The sequence below is a fragment of the Mesitornis unicolor genome, unplaced genomic scaffold (genome assembly GCF_000695765.1).
Source record: "Mesitornis unicolor isolate BGI_N332 unplaced genomic scaffold, ASM69576v1 scaffold18437, whole genome shotgun sequence".
Classification (NCBI taxonomy): domain Eukaryota; kingdom Metazoa; phylum Chordata; class Aves; order Mesitornithiformes; family Mesitornithidae; genus Mesitornis; species Mesitornis unicolor.
In genome coordinates, this window is record NW_010198613.1 from 9,342 (window position 1) to 28,429 (window position 19,088).

At 36.0% G+C, this 19,088-nt stretch overlaps 1 protein-coding gene across 1 annotated transcript in view; it reads left to right on the top strand.

Annotated features, from left to right (window-relative positions):
- The window catches only part of RBBP8 (retinoblastoma binding protein 8), a 37,551-nt gene that overhangs the window by 796 nt on the left and 17,667 nt on the right, over positions 1-19,088 (top strand). Inside the window, exons 2-7 of the mRNA XM_010189200.1 lie at positions 2,658-2,880; positions 8,105-8,147; positions 12,797-12,892; positions 14,876-14,988; positions 15,685-15,760; positions 18,664-18,833. Of these exons, the coding sequence (XP_010187502.1) occupies positions 2,769-2,880; positions 8,105-8,147; positions 12,797-12,892; positions 14,876-14,988; positions 15,685-15,760; positions 18,664-18,833 (610 nt within the window). The 5' untranslated portion in view covers positions 2,658-2,768. The remainder of the gene's footprint in view (positions 1-2,657; positions 2,881-8,104; positions 8,148-12,796; positions 12,893-14,875; positions 14,989-15,684; positions 15,761-18,663; positions 18,834-19,088) is intronic.

Consider the following 19,088-nt stretch of genomic DNA (forward strand, 5'->3'; position numbering starts at 1 on the left):
TGAGTTCACAGGAGCAGCTGGTGCTCAGGCTTTTTGTTGATGGTCAGGGGTCCAGGAAGCTTTGTGCTCTCCAGAATCACAGAGGTGCAATGTGTTCCTGTCAGCGCAGTATAAATAAGCAGCTTCAGTGCTTTATCAGTGCTAACTGCCAGTGCTCATAAAGGTGCATGTAGGAAGGCAGATGTTTATGTAGCTGTGCAGTCTTATAGTCCCAGAAAGAGTTGGTGGTTGGAAGAAGAGGCAAATAAAAATGCATAGATTGTTCTGGAAAGGGTTAGTTGGGAAGACAGGAGCAAAAGTCCACCTGAGAGTGCAGCCCTGCTCCCTGCCTGTGAACAACTGTGGGAGATTTGGGAGAGAGGCTGGCGTTGTGCTTTGTTCCCCCCTCAGGCAACTTCTGCTTCTCTCCCTGCCTGCAAGTGTCTGTGCATCGAGCTGTTTTTTTCCCTAAGGACTGGAAAATCCTTTCTTAGGACTGGAGACTAAGCTAAGAAGCTGACATCACTGAACACCTTTTACACCTGTGCAACTGCCCAGACCTGTCAGAGGCTCTATTTGAATGCTTGTTGGGGGCCCTCTGTTTGAAGGCAGGTTGCACACCTGTAGAAAGCAATGTATCATTTTGGGATCTTGAAGCAGGTGAAGCTTGGGAAAGCTCATTGCTCTTCCCCACCCCCCCGCCCTGTTTGGACTCAGTTGATGATTGTTTGCAGAAACTCTGAGCAAGTTTTGTGAATTTTTTCCTTACAGTCGTCTAAGGAAAAACAAGACAAAAACCAAAACTGCTAGCGACAGCCTTTACTAATTCTAGAGTCACATGTCCTTTTCTTGGAAATGATTCATCTCACATCTACAAATCTAAGACAGTAAATAAGAGCAAGTTTGTTGATTTCACTGCCTTAGCGCTTGACAGAGTAAAAGATGGTTTCTGAGACATCAGTTTTTGGAGGTAGAAAAATAGGAATTTAAAAGCCATTCCTAATGTCACTGGGCAATTGGTTCCACAAAGAAGCATTGTGAGATGTCTCGGTGTGACTGCACACAAAGTGGAGTGTTTCACCTGCAAAGGTGCAAGCAGATTACTGTTTCACTTCTGCTGAAGAGTTGTAGGCATTGTTTATTTTCTATTAAGGAGTTCTGTTAATAGAAGAACATTTGCTAAATTGAAACCAGTTACTGAAATGGGCACTGAATTTTCTAAAGATAGAACATATTAAAGCAAATGTGGTACTACCTAATGATTACAGAGTGTTCTGTCAGCTCTGCTACTGTAGTGTTTAAATGTCCTTATACTACAGAAAACATGCAGTTGCAGTGTTCCTACATTGTCAAGAATAACATTTAGTTCCTTTTGTTTTATTAGTTTTATTCCATTTTAAAGGCAGCCAGACTGAAAGAAAAGAGACTTGCTTAAGAATGTGCACAGAGGTGGGAGAAAGGAGTCTGGAACCAAGGCTTCCAGGCCATTTACTAGGTCACTCACCACTTAACATTTTATCATGGCAAATCTAGGGGACCAGGTGAACAAGTAGCTGCATTTAGATATTCTAAGTTGCCTGAAAGCTCTCAAGATATGAAGTGCAGCTTCTTGACTAATTGTGGACCTTGTATCATCTGAACTGCAACTATAACTTGTGCCTCAGAAATCTGAGAATCAGTTGCTCCTTTTGTTTGTCGTCTATACATTGTGGTTTGCTCGCTCAGGCTGCTGTGTTAGGAATAGTACAAAAAAACCCTTGGATATTTTTTTTTTCTTATTGCAGTTTTTATTACAGAGTAGCAAAGATAGCTATGTCCATCTGGTAATGACACTGTCCATGTTCAAAACTGTTTGTTTAAAATTGACCACATAAAAATAGGGAAAACTTTGAATGTCCAGTTTCACACAAAGGGACCTGAAAGATAGAGATTATGTATTTCAGTATTGGGCACCCAGTGCCAATAGAACTGCCTTTTACCTTGGCTCAGACCCAGATCTGAGTACCATGTTTCCCCTGTAGTTTACCTGAGAGCATTATCTGTGCTAAGAAACCCTTAAAAACAAATAAGAATGACAGGTACGATTGTTCTGAGTTGTGTAGGCAGTCTGGCTTTCAAGACAGAGCTGTCTGACTTTGATAGTTCTCCTCAACTACTAATGTTTTGGAGATTTATAAAAGTTTGAGATTATCCACCTATTTCTGTTTCATGAGTGAGTGGGAATCACGTCAGTGTAGAGTCACGAAGACTTCCAGGGGGGTGTGAGCTTTTCTTTGCAGAAGGGTGTCATTTGGAGCTATTGTTTATATCAAGGATGAATGTACACAAATATATCTCTGATAAAACTTGTGACAGATGTTTTTTTCTGACAGCCAGATTTTGGAAGCATGGGTTACTTTTGCAAAACAGGAGTTCTGTTTAACTGTAGCTTTACATAGCAAAAGAAGAAAGACTCCTAAGCATCTTTATTTTAAGTTGATAGCTGTTTAAGGTTGGGGAAATTCTGTTAGTTAAAAATTATTTGTAGCGTAATACATAGCATCTTTCACACTTTCAGGGTGACTGTCAGAATATAAGTACAACTCCACAAGGATAGGCAATAATCTGTATTTCTTCCATGGTTGTAAGTTATACTCTTGATAAATGCAAACATAAGTGTTGGTGATCTGTCATTACAGGCATGCACCTGTCTTCAGAAACAGCTTCATAACTATGTAATTTAAAACTTAGTGTGAGAGTGAGCCAGTCCTGCAAATAAGTCGAAGAAGTTTGGAGCACAAAAGAGCAAGATGAATGCACCTGGAGGAAGCTGTGGAAGCCCTAGTTCTGCAGAACCTTCAGGAGATTTCTTCAAGGAGTTGTGGACCAAACTGAAAGAATGTCATGATAAAGAAGTACAAGGTAAATTGTTAAAATTTGGGTTCACAGAAGGCTGTCTATTACCACAGGAAAGCTTTGACCCAGAGTACCACTGTGTCTACATGGAAATAAATAGATTTTTAATTACTTAGCTTGCGGAAAGTTGGACTGGATGATTACAAATGATCCTTCCAGATTGACCACCTAAGCCTGGTTTAACAGGATTACATTTAAACTATAAACAAGTATAAATGATTTGCTAGGTCAGAGAAGAAAAAATAACACAATGTTACATGGGATCAATGTTTGTTTACAAAGTATGTAAATGTTATGTTACCTTTAATGGACTAAGATTCAAAGTTTCCAAATCAAGGTATTCAATGGAATTTTTTGCCTTTTTTCTTTTTCATTTGAGTTTAGTCACTTCTGATGCATTAAAATGGTTTGCATCGTTTATTTCCCCTAATTTGTGCAAAACACCACTGCAGATTAATATTACTGAAGTAGAAAGTATTTATGCAGTTTTTAGCGCTCTAAATTTTCTCAATAATAGAGTTGCTTATTCTTACATTATATTTTGTGGCCTGTGATATCACTTTTACTATGGATTGACTGTTAATGTCTGTTCATTCTTCAGTAGTGCAGGAAATTAGTAGCACAGAAAATAAAAATTATCGCACCATATATTTATATTCTTATGATAATATTGTTTTACAAATAATATTCATAAAATGTTTTACTAAAAATGCTTCATAAGGAGTTAAGGTTTTGTTCTGCTAATCTTAAATCACACAATCCATTTTTTTTGGATGGAGTTAAAGCAGTATTTGACTGAGTCTTCCAACAAGCTTATTGTTATGCATGAAATAGTATTTATATTAGGCTGGAATAAAAGCAGGTGAGTCTTTGTGAATTTATAGCTTTAGTCATGTGAGTGGGATCTTTGTAGCCAGACCATTCTAGTGGCCTTGGATGTTTCCACCAGCCTCAAAACAATTCCAGGTCTGCCCAATTAGGTCCAGTTATATCATCACTTCTTAATTTCAGAAACGGAGGTATTGTTTTATAATGTATAGGTGTTTCATGCCTCCCACTGAAAGTCTTGACTCAAAAATTTGCAACACTGGGCCTTGACACTTTGTGTTAGTAATTAAAAAAAAAAAACAACAAAAAAACCCCAAAAAACACTACCCAACAAATTAGAAAACCAACACCACCAACCAAATGAATAAAGTTCTATCAGTTTGGCATTTGAAAGGAAAGATGTACCAGATAGTAGCATTCTGTTACATGAAAGAAGTATGTGTAACCATATGAAATACAATTTTATATTGTCTCAAAGCACATTAAAAAAATCTTACTTATTTTTTAAGACTTTTTTTTTCTTTTTTTCTTCTTAGTTCTTGATGGTTCTTTTCGGAGTGGGTGTGATGTCAGCTGCAGATAAATGCGGAAGTACTGACAGAATGGGATCTGGCAATGTATGGCATGTCTGAACAACAAAAACTGAACAAACAAAAAGCTCTGATGTAGAGGGTAGTGTTAAGTGACCCCTTCCCTAGTTTCTTGGGATGTGCAGCACGTGACCTTGAAGTTTTGGTTTTCTTTATGCAAGTGAAGCTACTCTTTAGACTGCACGCTGGGGTGTGGCCAGATAATTTTGCCACTGGGCAGACTTTTTCATGCCTAGCCCTTTGTCAGTATGTCCCGCACCGTGTTAGGTGAAATTAGGTCTTCATGATAACATCAAAGACATGCCTGAAGGATAGTTAATTTTTTCAAAAGGTGGGGATCCTCTTATAGAAAATGGTACTGGAAGATATTTGAGAAACATCAAACACAGGCTTGCCTGGACTTTGCTTGTTTCTGCAGTCTATAAATAAGAATTAAAATTGACTCATGAGTTTCCAATCCAAATGTCAGCAAAAAAATATTTTAAAGATGGTGGAAGGTGGATTAAGGGAAAGTTAGTAGTTGGAGAAAAAGCTTTTTGCATGCACGGTGTAATGATGGAATTCTTATTATTTATTGCAAATCCATGGAGAGTAGGATTTATAGACACATGAGCTTGAAATAGTCAGGCATGTTATTCAAGTTATACTATTTGTATATCTATAGAATATAAACTAGATAATACTTCGAACTCATACAGTTTGAAATGGATTTCATTGATATTTTTTTACATGTTACTATATTGTAAAGGGTGTCTTTTTCCACCATGGTAGCTAAACAAACCCAGCCTCTTACTCTTTTAAACTGATCATTTGCAAAATGAAAAAAAAAAATTCCAAATTTTAGCACTCTTTGGACAAAATAGCTATAATTTTCTTGCAAATTCATTATGTGATGATTGGATAGGACTCCCACAACACAGTTTCCAAAGGTGTTGGGCATGGTCAATGCCAGTTGACTTTTCATGGAATTCAGAAGTGCTCAGCAACTCAGAGTAATGGTCATTAAAACTATATTTACTTTTATTGCCTACCTGTAGAATGTGTGGGATACTTGTCAAGTGCTCACAAATTGGAAAGAAGCTTAATAAGGCTGTTTATAAAATCACCAATTTCTGCAGGTGTTAATACTTGCATCTAGCTCAAAATAATTATATGGTTACTTGCATGTGGGTCTTATCAGCAAGGTTCCTGAGGATGCATACAATTCTAAAGCTCTAAAAAGAAACATATTTTAGCATAGGAACGTGAGGAGAGTTTTGTGTGCAAGAAATAGTGTGGTTGTTTTCAATTTTCCTTACTGTCCTTATATTGATGATAATCAATAGGGAAAAAACTGTAGTCATAGATGCAGAGAAAATTGTGAGGAAAGCAATCTCGTTGATAGATTGCTGTAGGAAAGGAAATGGCTGGAAGCTCCTCAAAAGCAAATAATTACAGAAAACAGGGCCGGAAGGGATCTTAGGAGGTCATCCAGTCCATCTCTATACCCTTAAGGTAGGATTATGTCTGTGTCATTTCTAGCAGAACCTTGTCCAACCTGTCTTCGCAGGCACTGTCAGTTTTAAGAAAGTGCATTTAATGCACTTGAAAATTCATCAAAACAGAAATTGTCAAAGCCATTAATTGAAATATTACAGGTACGCAGTGTAATCAAGTTGCAAGTTTCATAAAATACTGTGCCTAATGATAGTTTAAAGGAAGTCTCCATCACTTTAATGGGGGGCAGTGTGTCATTTACTGAAGCACTTATGAGCTTTAGATAATGTAGATAATGTATATAGTCTGCAGTTTGTCTATTGCATAGAAATATTGTGTAAAAGACAAAATTGAGTTGGGAAAATATATGTATTGTAATTCCATGTAAGTTTATGTGTTCACTGGAGTGTTAAATAGGGAAATCTGAAAAAGCAAAGCTCTTTAAATGATTATGCTTTAAACCTCCCAATGCTCTGGAAAAGCGAAAGGAAGAGATTACACCTGATTTAGTAATTCAATGCTCATGGATAAATGCAACAAACTGGTTTCCTGCCTTCTCACTGCTATCATTTGAATTAAGAAAAAATTCAACCTTTAAGTACCTAGTTTGGTTTGTTCTGAATTCAAGTGAGATGGGAGATAGTGTTACCTGTAGCTCAGTACTGGGCCTTTTGAGCACTGCCTCTTCAATTTGTGGCTCAGGTTGCCAATGTTACAATCCTAAATACTTGCTGAACAGACTGCCTGTTCATACAGGAGATGCATTGTTGTGTAGCTTCATTCCTTCCGATGGGTGTGGAGCAGCATTAAGGCACCCTTTATAGGGGTTCTAATTGCAGATGCCTAATTGACTTGATGAATAGCAACTACTTAAAAAAATAAACCCTCTTTCTATGCTGATCTGCGTGATAGAACTTAACATCTCACAGGTGTTGAACACTTAGGAAATGTAGCAAGATTTTTTTATCTCTCAGAACCCTTTTTGTAAGTAGTCTCTGTGCATTTTTATCTTGCGGTCTCACTGGCATCTTGTAGCAATCTGTGAGATAGGTTCACTGAGCCTCTGGCTGGCTTAACTCTCACATTGTAAGCAGCCTGAAGAATGACCCTTCTCAAGCAAGTAGTTTTCCCCTTTGAGCTGTTCCCAATTGAGTGTGGTAGGGGAAAGAAAAAATTAGGCTATTAGTTGCCTTAACCTACATTTTTTTTTTTGTAGCAAGATGTAGTATCAGGTATGTGTTTTGGTTTAAAGTCAAAGTTGTCAGAAGTGTTCTTAAGCGTTCTTGTTTCATAAGTTTATTCTGTTATCCTAACTGACTAATGCTTTTGCAAGAAAGCTCACAAGATACTTTATGTTCAACCTGAAATTGCTCACAACTTTTCATAGTTTGAAGAAAATATGGCATTAGGAAAACATCATGACATCACTTTTTGATGTCATAAGAAATTGATATTGTACTTGTATTTAAGAAAACGTTATACCATTGGAGTTTGATTATTTCAGACTATTTAGTTAGAATAGGAATAGCCAGCTTGTGTGTGAGTAGTTTCACATCAGTTTCCATAGCACTGTATCCCACTTGTTAAACTGTGCTGTACTTAAAGCACCTTTATCTTCCTGTACCAGTGCACATACACATGCACCCAAACCCTTGCAAGCAGATTGGCTGGGCTGCTGTCTAGCCCCTGTGCTGTCAGCTGCCCTCTCCTGCTCGGAGCATCAGTTGTATTTGCAAACATTTTTACATCTGCACATAACATGTTTATGAGTATGTGGGCCTTAGTGGGAGGAGGCCCACAGATGAAATGCCATTCCTCGGTTCACCTGAAGATGCTCCAAAGCAGCTTTGGCTGACATCTGGTAGCATACCTTCAATAAAGTATGTTGTCCTGTGCTTTAAAGCCTTGAGTCATGTATTTTTAATGTTTCCTTTATGCATATACATTGTAATACATTTTTCAGTTCAGTGATTGGATGTATTATTATGCATTTATGTGTACACAGACAGTATTTTACACTACCTGTATAGGCATAGTCAATGAATACATTGACAGTGCTTGGTATTCATGTGTAGTTTTTCACGAAGGTGTTTTTATAACTGTTAAACTGTGAATCTATGTATTTGTTAATTCCCTATTTCCTACAAATGTAGCTACATTTGTTTCCAAGATCCTACAGAACTTATTCAAGAAGTCCAGAATGAACCATTTTATCTTAAAATTGGTGACTTTTTCTTTGCAGATGTCATTGGCAAAAATAGTTTGTTTATTGTTTCACTCATATTTTTTTTTACTCAGAATTCTATAATATGTATTATCTTCTTTCCACTTTTCAGGCTTACAGCTGAAAATATCCAAGTTGAAAAAGGAAAGATGCTTGTAAGTACCCATCACAATTTATTAAAGGCGAGGCTGACTACCATTAATGAGCCATAATTATTGTAGGATCAGTTGAGGTTTCAGGGATTCTTCCTTCAATCATGTACAAAACTCTGCTCACTTTATTAATTCAGATGAAGTAATCTAAAGATATACCCCTATGGGGTATGTAACCTGAACACTAGGTGTGCCTTCCTTGAACAAATGACAGGCAAGGTTTTCTTATCGACAGTATGTCTAGGATGCCTATCAAGATGTTGATATTTCTAATACAAAAGGTAATTAGGGGGGCATTTTAAAATTGGTGGGTAATCTATAGAAGAGAAGTGATAACACAACAGGCCAACTTTTCTTAGAATTGTTTTGGGCATTTTTGTGCTACGTGTTTGCCTTTAGTATCAGGTGTTGTGCCTTAACTCACCTTTCAGTCATTCAGTAAAGATTCTGCTAATAACCTTGCTGATTTTCACTCGGTTCTTATATTTTAAGACGTATGTAACTTCTTCTGCAGTCATTATTTGCTAGTAATTTTTAGCTTTGTTCATTAGAAGCAATTTGGGGAAAATAATCTGAATTACAAGATTTACATGTACAGTAGAATCATGGTAGGTATTTACAGCATTAAATCAGCTTTTATTTTCCTTCTGTTGATTAAAGCCATATTTAATTAAATGATAAGAGATAAGCTAATTTAAATTTTTACTCCAGGTTTAATTACATTAATATTATGTTAATCTTATGTATGACCTGTATTGTGAGTTGCACTTTATAGAGTGGTGTGTAGGAGGAATAAAAATAAATTACTTGATCTCTTTCTACTTTGGAAAACAATATAATTATATTAGATAGGTTAAAGAAATTAAACTCTTCATAAAATTATTAAAAGTACTCCATATTTCCATTCCCAGCATTGCCATCTGAAGTCAAAGATATACAGTCTTAGTTGCAAAATGTAGCTGTGGTGCTCTCAAGTATAGTTTATGCTTTTTCAGAACTCACATTGCTGTCATCATCTGGTCGGTTTTCTTCCTCATTAATGGTTATTGGGTCTCTTAGATTGCCTCTCTTTTAGTTATATTTTTCAAATTATATAAGCAGGAAATAACCCTCCCCTAGTCTAGAAAAATTAGGTCGTTGTGTGCTTTTTTTTGTGCAATAGTGACTCAAGCAGCTCTCAAGAATTTCTGATGTTATTGTTCAAATTCCATGATGTGCTTATATTTCTGGTTGGGAGGGAAACAAAGGTGCTCTTTCCATAGGAGTAAATTCCCTCTAGTGAAATCCATCTTTTCCTTTCCTGTGACATAAATACGTAAATGCATCTTACCATGATACTGGCTTTTCTAGTATAAAAACTAGATTGTACTAGAGTACATACTTAACTTGCTGGCTTCTCTTATAACTGTTTTGTAATTATAACTGTGTCTTACTTCCAGGAATATTATTCCTGTTTCTTCTCCCTAGGCTTTTGGAAGAAATTGCCTTCAGTTGTGTAAAGCCTGTGTTGCTTTCTTCCCTAGATATCTTTTTGGTCTTTGTTTATCCTTTGTAGTGTTCAAACCTCCTCTGAGGTTTTGTTTTGCTTATTTCAGCTAAATACTGTCGACCCTGCTGGCATTTGATAATCCACAGTAGAGCTTTGAGCCTGCGTAGTATTGTGTTTTCTCACATTTCAGCTGCATTCTCACAGATTTCATTTGTGAAAGCTAGAGATAATTGCCTTTAGTTTTTTGTCTGCATGGTGTCACTGATGCTTGCCATGCAGGTGCAAGTGTTTTCTTTGCACTTTCTGAGGACTAAAGGCTGCAGAGAAGCTGCTAGAAGATAGCAGTGGCAGCTGAAGGAGCAATTCAGGACAGGATCGTGAAAGGAAAGATTCCTTCCTTCCCCAGCAGCATTCACCTTAGCGTGGTTCCATCCCTGCATTTACCAAGCAATTCACCACACCTACAGCAGGGTTTACAACCCCAAGAGTACCTCTGTGTCTGTCTCCCCCTTCCCATGTATATGCACCTGCTCCTCAGGATCAGGGTTTGTCAGCTTTTGTACAGCTGCTTGTTCAGTTTCCAGCACCTGTAGAACACAGCGTATACTATTTGCAGCTGCTGTTTAATTGAGCATAAGAGTTCACAAATTACTAAAAAAAAAAGGTGGCAGCAGAGTCCAGTTGTTTCTTTGGTCTGTCAGTGAATTTTTTTTAGTCAATTGGAAATATGAATTTATATGAACTTTATCAAGATTTTGAATTCAGGCTGTATCATTTACTGTTGTCATATCTTTCATTAAAATCCAAACAATATATGTTGTTTACATTTTAAAGATATGCTTTCTGAATATTACGATTGATATTGCAGTATGACAAGGCATATAATTATGTTAGATTAAATTAGGTTAGATGGCTTTCAGTTAGCAAATATTTGGTGCTATGTTTTATACTTAGAGGCTACAGTTACTTCACTGGAAGAAAAATCAATTTAACATCTAGTTATTTCTTATGTATATTTCATGAATGAAGTAGTAATTTCATTTTTAATCTAAAGGGATGAAATGATCTCTTGCTGTTATTAACTTAACCTGGTGTGTCACGAGTTGTTTCCATGTTCTGAAATCTTAAATTGATCAGTTAATTTTCTAGATGATGAATGTTATCCATGATGTGACTGAACACATACCAAATGGTTTAATTATTGTTTGCTGGAATCTTTCTACAATTACCACATTGTAGATACAGTACTCTTACATAGGAGGTCTTTTTCTCCTTGGTGCATCTGAATACCTGAGGTTTAGTATTTCAGCCTTGGTAATCAGCTGACAATGAGCACCTTATTTTGTATCTCACTCCAGCATTGGAGATAATGACTTGTAAATGCTAGGTCAGAGACCATTCATTATGCAGAATGCCTTCATACCCAAAAATGTCTGTCATGTTTATCATGGGAATTCTAAAAAAAAAAAAAGACAACCCATAAATGTCTAGTGCCTTCTGTCATTTTACTGTCTTTATGTGGCATTTTACAGGGTTTAGGTGAAGGCATGAAGTATTTGTGTATGTTAATGTCAGGGGGGTTTTTGGTTGTTTTTGATGGTGTGTTTTTCTTTTTTTACAAAGAACTTAGTGCTGTAGAATTACTTCAAGGTAGCTTGAGAAAAGATTTAAAAATTTGATATTTTAGGCCTTCTGTAAGGCCACAAACCTAAAAATATGGGATTTTTTTAATGCCACAAACATCAGAAAAATACAGGCTGATTTTGTCAGACTTCAAAATTTGCTGTGGCCTGGCTGTACTTGGCTAATGAGCTGAAGTAACACAACTTTAATACTTTGTCCACTCCAAGTGAAAGTCCAAGTCTTAAATGGCCTCTCACGCTGTTTGCGTGTAACTGTTTTATATGTTGTATGTGCGGCTGAAAAGGACAATATTGGTCTGCATGGTAGTACAGAAAAATAAAATATCTGTACTTCGATTTCAGAATGAATAAAGTATGTCTGTGATTGCACACTGTGGAAACTTCTGGCTGTCCCGTTCATTTCATGACCCATGATTGTTAATTTCTTGTATTACTCTAATACCAACCATAAAAAAATGTGTTTGACTAACATATCTTAAGGGATAACGGCAATTTAAAAGGATATCTGTGTAAAAGAATTGTATCAGTGAATTAGTAAATATGTTTTTATGTCCTGTTGTGTGTTTAGCAGCTTTTGGTGAGCCAATTTCATGGCTTCCTCAAATAATCCATCTCAGGCACACTGAAAACAAACCCCAGCTTTCATGGCATATACAGAGGATTCTGTGGTCAAAAGAAGAGCTGGGAATGGATTCTCCAAAGTTATTCATTGTCATGTTGCATAGATTCAGCTGCTTAGCTTTTACTGAAAGTTAATTTCCTTGTAGAAGAAAATTGTGTGCTTGTTGCTCGTACTTTGTTTGCATCTTTGAAGAGGTAGTGTTATCTCATAGTAAAAGTGAAGGGAAGCTAAAATCGGGAAGTTGATGTTACTGTGTTCCTTTAGCACTTTTGAAGAGGAAATGTTCTTTATTAATTAAATAGTCCCGTCTCTTAGAAGAGGTATTTTCCCCAAGATCTTCTATTTCTGAGGTTTTTGGGAAGAGTTATCTGTGTTCATACCATGGAAATCCATAGACTGAGGATTGCATCTTCAGGAACTAAACCTCTAATGGATCTAAAGACTTGAGCTCTATAAACCTAGTGTGGTTTTGCCATGCTGCAAATTGCCCTCACTGCTAAGACCAAAATGACCTGATTGTGAAAGCCCCCAATTAGCTTCCCAACAGCTCCACCACACTATCAAAAAAGTGTTTGAACTTACCTTCTCTGAAATTGTTACTTGAATACTATTAGCTTCTATGCCTTGACTGTCATCAATGCTATTTTTTGTCCTGAGGAAAAATCAGATTTATCAACAGAAGCTCAACTGTAATTTGGATTAGAAACTAGCTGCTCCTTTCCTAAATCAGACATTTCTAAGTTACCATTAATCAGAAACACTTGCTTTGTTTATCTTCAACTTAATATTTGTGCTGATGATAATCATGTTTCCCAAGAATATTCAATAGAATTCTCTATTGAAAAACTAATAGCTGTAATTTAAAGTGAGGTCTAATGTTTTCTCTATTCAATTTTAGGGATGCAGAGAGGCTTGAAGAGTTTTATACCAAGAACCAGCAGCTCAGAGAACAGCAAAAAGCACTTCATGACACTATCAAGGTGTTGGAAGACAGGTGAAATAGTGTCTTAGCTTTTGGGTTTGTTGTGGTTTTCTCTTACAGAGTAGCTCTGGAAACTTTGCAAGTTGGGTTTGTTGGGTTTTTTGTTTGGTTTTGGTTTTTTTTTTCTTTAGTAAACCAGTCCTTTTCTAATACAATTCCAAATAGTGTGTTTTAAAGAAAAATGCAGAATTAATATTATTCTGAGTGAATTAAATTTTTGTTATTTTGCTTTTTTTTAAGTGCTTAGCTTGCTTAGTTCAGTGAAGATAAATAAAAGTTAAAATTTAAATCGGCTTAGGAGGCAGACAGACATTTTAAAGCACATTCTTTCCCATCCAGTTCTGAGAGGTAAACTTGATGACAGCTGAGATGCAATACAAGTACAAAACTCAATGGCAAACTATATCATATACTTTAAAACTCATGAAATAAGTCACTAGGAAATCTTTCAGATTTGAGGGTGTCTTTTTTACCAGTTGTCTGTTTTACATAAATTTAATCACAGGTTCTGTCTTTTGCCTTCTTTTGGCCTTAAATGTTCTGAGCACCTTTTGACCTATTCTGCCTTTCCCTTATTTGTTCTATTTAATCTGGTATAGCAAAAAAACCCCAATAGTTATGAAATTACAGTGCATTTTTTCATCTTTAAAAATGATACTGGTTTTGGAAAATATATATTGAATTTTCTGCTAATAGGCTCTCAGAAGCTTTCTGTGAGCAGGAGTTCATTACATAGTAAATTATTTCCCATGTTCCTGTGTTAGCTCAAATTTTAGAGCTACGATGCTCAGATTTTGCTTTCAACTGTTTCTCTGTGACAGGTATTAGGACTAAACTTGTAACTGTGCAGGTAATAAACTTTCACACAACGCAGGCAGAGAGACATTTGCAGAGTGCATGGACTTTTCTAATCTCTTAGCAGATGAAGTACTTAAACTGCAGAAAACAAGAAGTATTTTAAGGGTTTAATACAAGGAGATGATAGCACTGTTTATTACACAGTCAAATAAGCTAGTATGAAGAGGCATTTCAGTATTTTACTCTTTCCATAATTCCACAGTATTAAAATACCTGTAAACCAAGATGGCTTTTACTTCCAATATTCAGCTGTGGAATTGGAAACATAGGTGTTTTCTTTGGTTGGTTTTTTTAATACTTCATGTACTAGCAGCAGCAATGCAGAACTCTTTACTTATTGGTCTCTTATTCAGCAGGCAAAAGAGATCTGGTTTTCACTTTGGTAACACTGTTAGCTTTTTGTTGTGTACCAGTAAAAAATACACTTCAGTTGTCACCTGTAAAATGAACACACATTTCATTGCATGAATGTATGTGTCAGGTAAGATGGAATGATCATAGTAAGTCCTTTTCTGACAGTGGATATGCTTTAAACAGCTAAAGTAAACCATTAGAGACAATGGAGGCAATGCCTCATGTGGACTTTTGGATCCACTTCTAATGAGTGAGCAGATAAAGAATTTCACATTTGCTTGGTATTTGTTACAGAGCAAACTTAGTATTTGTCCTTTTTATTTGATTACTTTGCTTAGTCATGGTGATATATCCTTAGATGAAGTAGTAATTATATTTACTGAAATGATTTGCTTATTTGTATTTGCTTGAATGAAGTTTACTTATAATGAGTGGTAATTTATATCTGACAGTATTCTTAGTAGGACACCTCACAAATACTTTCAGTGGCAGGGTGTAGCATACTTCACTTTATTAAATAAAAAGTAATATATGTTGCTTTAGAAGCATGCAGTATCTACAGGCATTTATGCAAATGTTAGTACGTGTAGTATTAGATCATTCAGAAATCTGAAAATATTGCTATGTCAACATATAAAACCACAATACTTAGTGGTGGTCTGCATAGTTGTCAGAAGCTTTCTGGTCTTCATTGTTCAGAAGACCAGTTAAGTGTGCATATCTGATTTGTGTATGGCAATATTTTCTTAACAGAGGAACTTTTTTATCTTAATTTTATTGTAGATTAAGAGCGGGATTATGCGATCGTTGTGCTGTAACCGAAGAACATATGAGAAAGAAGCAGCAAGAGTTTGAAAATATCCGGCAGCAGAACCTTAAACTTATCACTGAGCTTAGTGAGTTTTATACACGAGTCTGAGGACAAAATGTACTATTTTGTAAACTAGTTCTTCATGAATTCCTGTAACTTTATATGATTTATATATGGTGTGTTTAGTAAGCCTAAGAAGTCCAGCTGGGAGATGCTTATCTCTGCAGTCTGAAGCTATACAACATACCAATTACTAGTCATTTGACCTGCCTACTTAGATTGAAGAACTGATACTGAAAGTGAACTGATTTGGAAAATCTTACAGTGTAAAGTAGCTACATGAGATAAAATGTGGCTGTTTCTCTTTATTCCTACAGCTAAGGCATAGAATGACTGATTGCCAGCTTTCTTAAGGAAACCCTGACTTCAGAGGTAACTGGTGATCACAAAGTAGCAAGTTCAAGCAAAAGTTCCCTGAGTCCAACTTGTGTCCTGTAGTTGGTCTTTGAGTTTAACTGCAGAAAACCCATACATAACCTTCACATAACCCTCTGAAGCCACAAAAGAATCAATTTACACCAGGCAGCTTGTAACCATCTCGCTTTGCAGTCAGGAAGTAGTACATGTGGGACAGGAAAAAATAAACTGACTGTTCTAGGTGACATGAAGGCAGAACACAAAAAATATCTTCTTAAAGTGAGTTTGAAAAGATTGGTTGTATAAAGTGCTAAATAATGTGTGCATTTTTTTATTTTCTCTTTTTTTTTCCTCTAAATTGCAGTGAATGAAAAAAACAACTTACAAGATGAAAATAAAAAGATAACTGAACAGTTTCAGCAATTACAGAAAGAATTGGAGTAAGTTTTGAGGTTTTTTGAATATTCTTCCCTCTCTTCTTCATTCCTCAATAGTAATGTCTGGAAATAAAAATACCAGCTTTTCAGTCTTTAAAACCCTAGTTTCCTCTCTTTTAATAGGTTGTGAAAAGAATAGTCTACTGCTACTATAACAGCATAAAACTAGCATCTTTGTATTGTATGGACTTTTTGCTTTTTTTAACTGTACTTTTTTTTTAACTGAAAAAGAGATAAATTTCTCATAGAAATTCTGTTTGACTTCATAAGCTTATGATACTTTTACAATTTTAAAAAGAAAAAAATAGTAAATTTTGAAAGAAGATTTAAAAAGCTACAAATTGACTGTCAACTTGTAATTGATATGATAGCAAGAATGTGCCACGTAATGTGGTTAATATGCCAATATGGTGCACTGTGCGAGGCAGAGGTACTATTCCTTTCTTGTATAGCTGTTGTTGGACACCATCTGCAACTTATCTCAGTTTTGCCTATCAGTGAACAAGTTGCCGGTGTGCATGGGGGGAATGGAACAGGACAGAATGTGTGGACTAGGTTTTTCTGCATGTAACAACTTCTTGTCTTTGTAAGAAAGTAACTTTGGTAGAGGAGAGAAACAACTTCGAGTTCAGTTCAAAATGACTGTGGTTCTGTTCCTTTCTATTTCTTGGTTTGCCTCCCATTGTTTGCACCTCAGTCATCCTTTCTGTATTAATTTCACCTTCTCAGAGTAACATATTTCATGATTCTAGAAGTAATCGTTTTTATTAACAGGCAGTAACAAATTTCTTTGTGCCTCTCAGTGTGTAATTGTTTCTCAACATCTGTCTTTGCAGCTTGACAGCAGTTAGGAGGTGACATTAAAAAAAATTGACACCAGACAGATCCAGCCCAACATTTTAGTTTGATCCCCGGTCTTACAGTTTAGCTTCCAGTCAAAATTGCAGGCCACTGTAGGGAAGTCGAGAATGACCAATGTAACAACAAGTTACTTGCTCTGCATGTTAGGTGGTCATTTAAATGACTGCAGAGTTGAGTGGATAAACAGTAATTAACAAGGATGGTCCTGCTGTTTGCAATATAACCACTGCAGTAGTTTTGGTTGAACTGTAGTCATGTTACTTTGTTCAGAATGGACGACTCTGGTCAATATAACATCATCCCGTAGGTGCAAGGTAACAGATTGTTTCTGGTGCATGACATGAAATTAGATTTTTGCAGTCTTCTGTGTTTTGTTACTAAGGTTTAATATTTTAGGGAAAAAAATAAATCTAAGAATCCTCTATAAAAGTGAAATAAATGAAATTTTAGAAGAATTGTATTATCTGATCCTTTATCAGATTAGAATTTAATTATTCCTGGATGGACACTGCAAGGAAATTTCTGCAAAAAATATTTTCTGGGGTCTCAGATAAATGTATTTGTGATCCAGAAATTATTTCTTGCATATTTATGATGTATGTGTATGGCACTTCTTAATTTGGTAGTTCTTTTGTGGTGGTATGTAGGAACTACCTCTTGGTTTGCTTGGAAGTATGGTACAGAAAAATATATTTGTGGTAGGCTAAGTTGTCATTCAAGGCCACATGTGACAATAAATTTAAAGACAACTCTAACAGCTAACTTAAATTTGCAAAGTAACTGGATGAATATACTTTGCTGGTTTTTTGTTTCTTAAGACATTGTTAGATGATACAGTTTTCCAGTTACAGTGCTTTCTTTGAAAAGAGGAATTACAAAATCACACAACAGGATTCATCAAGGCTTCAGAGCATCGGTGCATCAATGTTTGTCATGAAGTTTTCAAAGTTAGTCATGGTAAAAAACATAACTGAGAAAACACTTCTTGTCTCAATCCAGGCAGCTTTCTACAGTTTTTCATTAACTAAAGTAAGACCTTTTGTTTCATTTCAATGCAGGCAGACACATATCTGCATTTCCTGTTCTTCCCTTAGATCAAAACCTTGCATCCTTCTCTTTATAGTTAGGAAATGATCTTTTGGCCCATGTTTTCTCTTGAGAGTCGTAAGGAAAAGTGCTGCTGCAGAAAGATGACCAGGCAGGCCCAGTTAGATTTCCTTGTGTTTTCTTTTTACTGACTCTTCCATTTCTCTCTACCATCACCATAGGACAGGTAACAATGTCCTTATTAATTACTAAACAAACCGTAAGTTAAAATAACTGAAATAAATTATTTTTTAATTGTTATTTCCTTGCTGTGTCTTGATAGTTTTTGGAAAGAAAAGAGTTATTTGTTATGCTAATGTATATATATTAACTCTGTAACATGCTGTTAGAGGTGACTGTGAGAGAAAATAAACTTCGTAACTCGTGCTGTGTTTTACATTACTTGTTTTACGTGGTTTACACTGCTTTTTTGCACTCTACTCTGAAGACCTTTGTGAGGTGAGTAAGAGGTAACATCCAATGGCCTGGAGAGGGCTTTGACTATAGTGCTGTTTATTACTCTTTAAAATTGTCCACATGCTTTTGTTTTGTATTTAATACAGCAAGTATTCTTGGGGTATGCAGGGACTTCCATACAGGGAGAGAGATGAGTCCATCCATTTCAGCATCCTTTCATTCAAGTAGCTTGTGCTTCAAAGGACAAACTAGAAATTCTACAGTCCCTGGTTTATGCCAGGGAAAAAGTCTCCCATTGTGCAGTAGTTAAATGATTATTTCAAATGTGAAGAGTTAGGCTTGATGGAGCAATTGTGAATTTATTGTTAGAACCCGGTTATTAGATACTTCTAGTATTACTCTTTTACACTGTCATGTTACTGAGATGGCTGTATTTTCTAAGTTGTTGCTTTCTTGAACCATATGACTCTCCTGCTTACTAAAATGAAAGCTCTCATCTTGCTGACTGGGGATTTTATTTGACCACCTAATTTGATCTCCAGGGAGCAAAAGCAACAAGCAGTGGAATTAGAAGAAGGAGTCATTCCAGGTACTCCAGTTCTAACTTCTTCGTTTTCTGTGATTAATCGTATGAGAAGAAGAAAAGAGAATAGGCATATCCGATACACTGAACACGCACACACAGATTTGGAACTTGCGGAAAACAGCAGTGGTAAGAGTATTGTTTGGGATTTTTAAGAATTAATTTTAATATATATTTTTAAGGGCTAAAGAAAGAAAACGTTGATCTATAAATCTGCAAAGGGTAAAAACAAAAAAAAAAGTGTTTTTTTTATTTGGCTTTTTTCCATTTACGCTGTGATACATGAGTCAGGGGAAAAATGTCTTTAGCGGTAATTGTTATATCGGCAACATGCTCAAAGCTTAGCTTAATGTCCTACTTTCCTTATCTCCATACACATGCAAA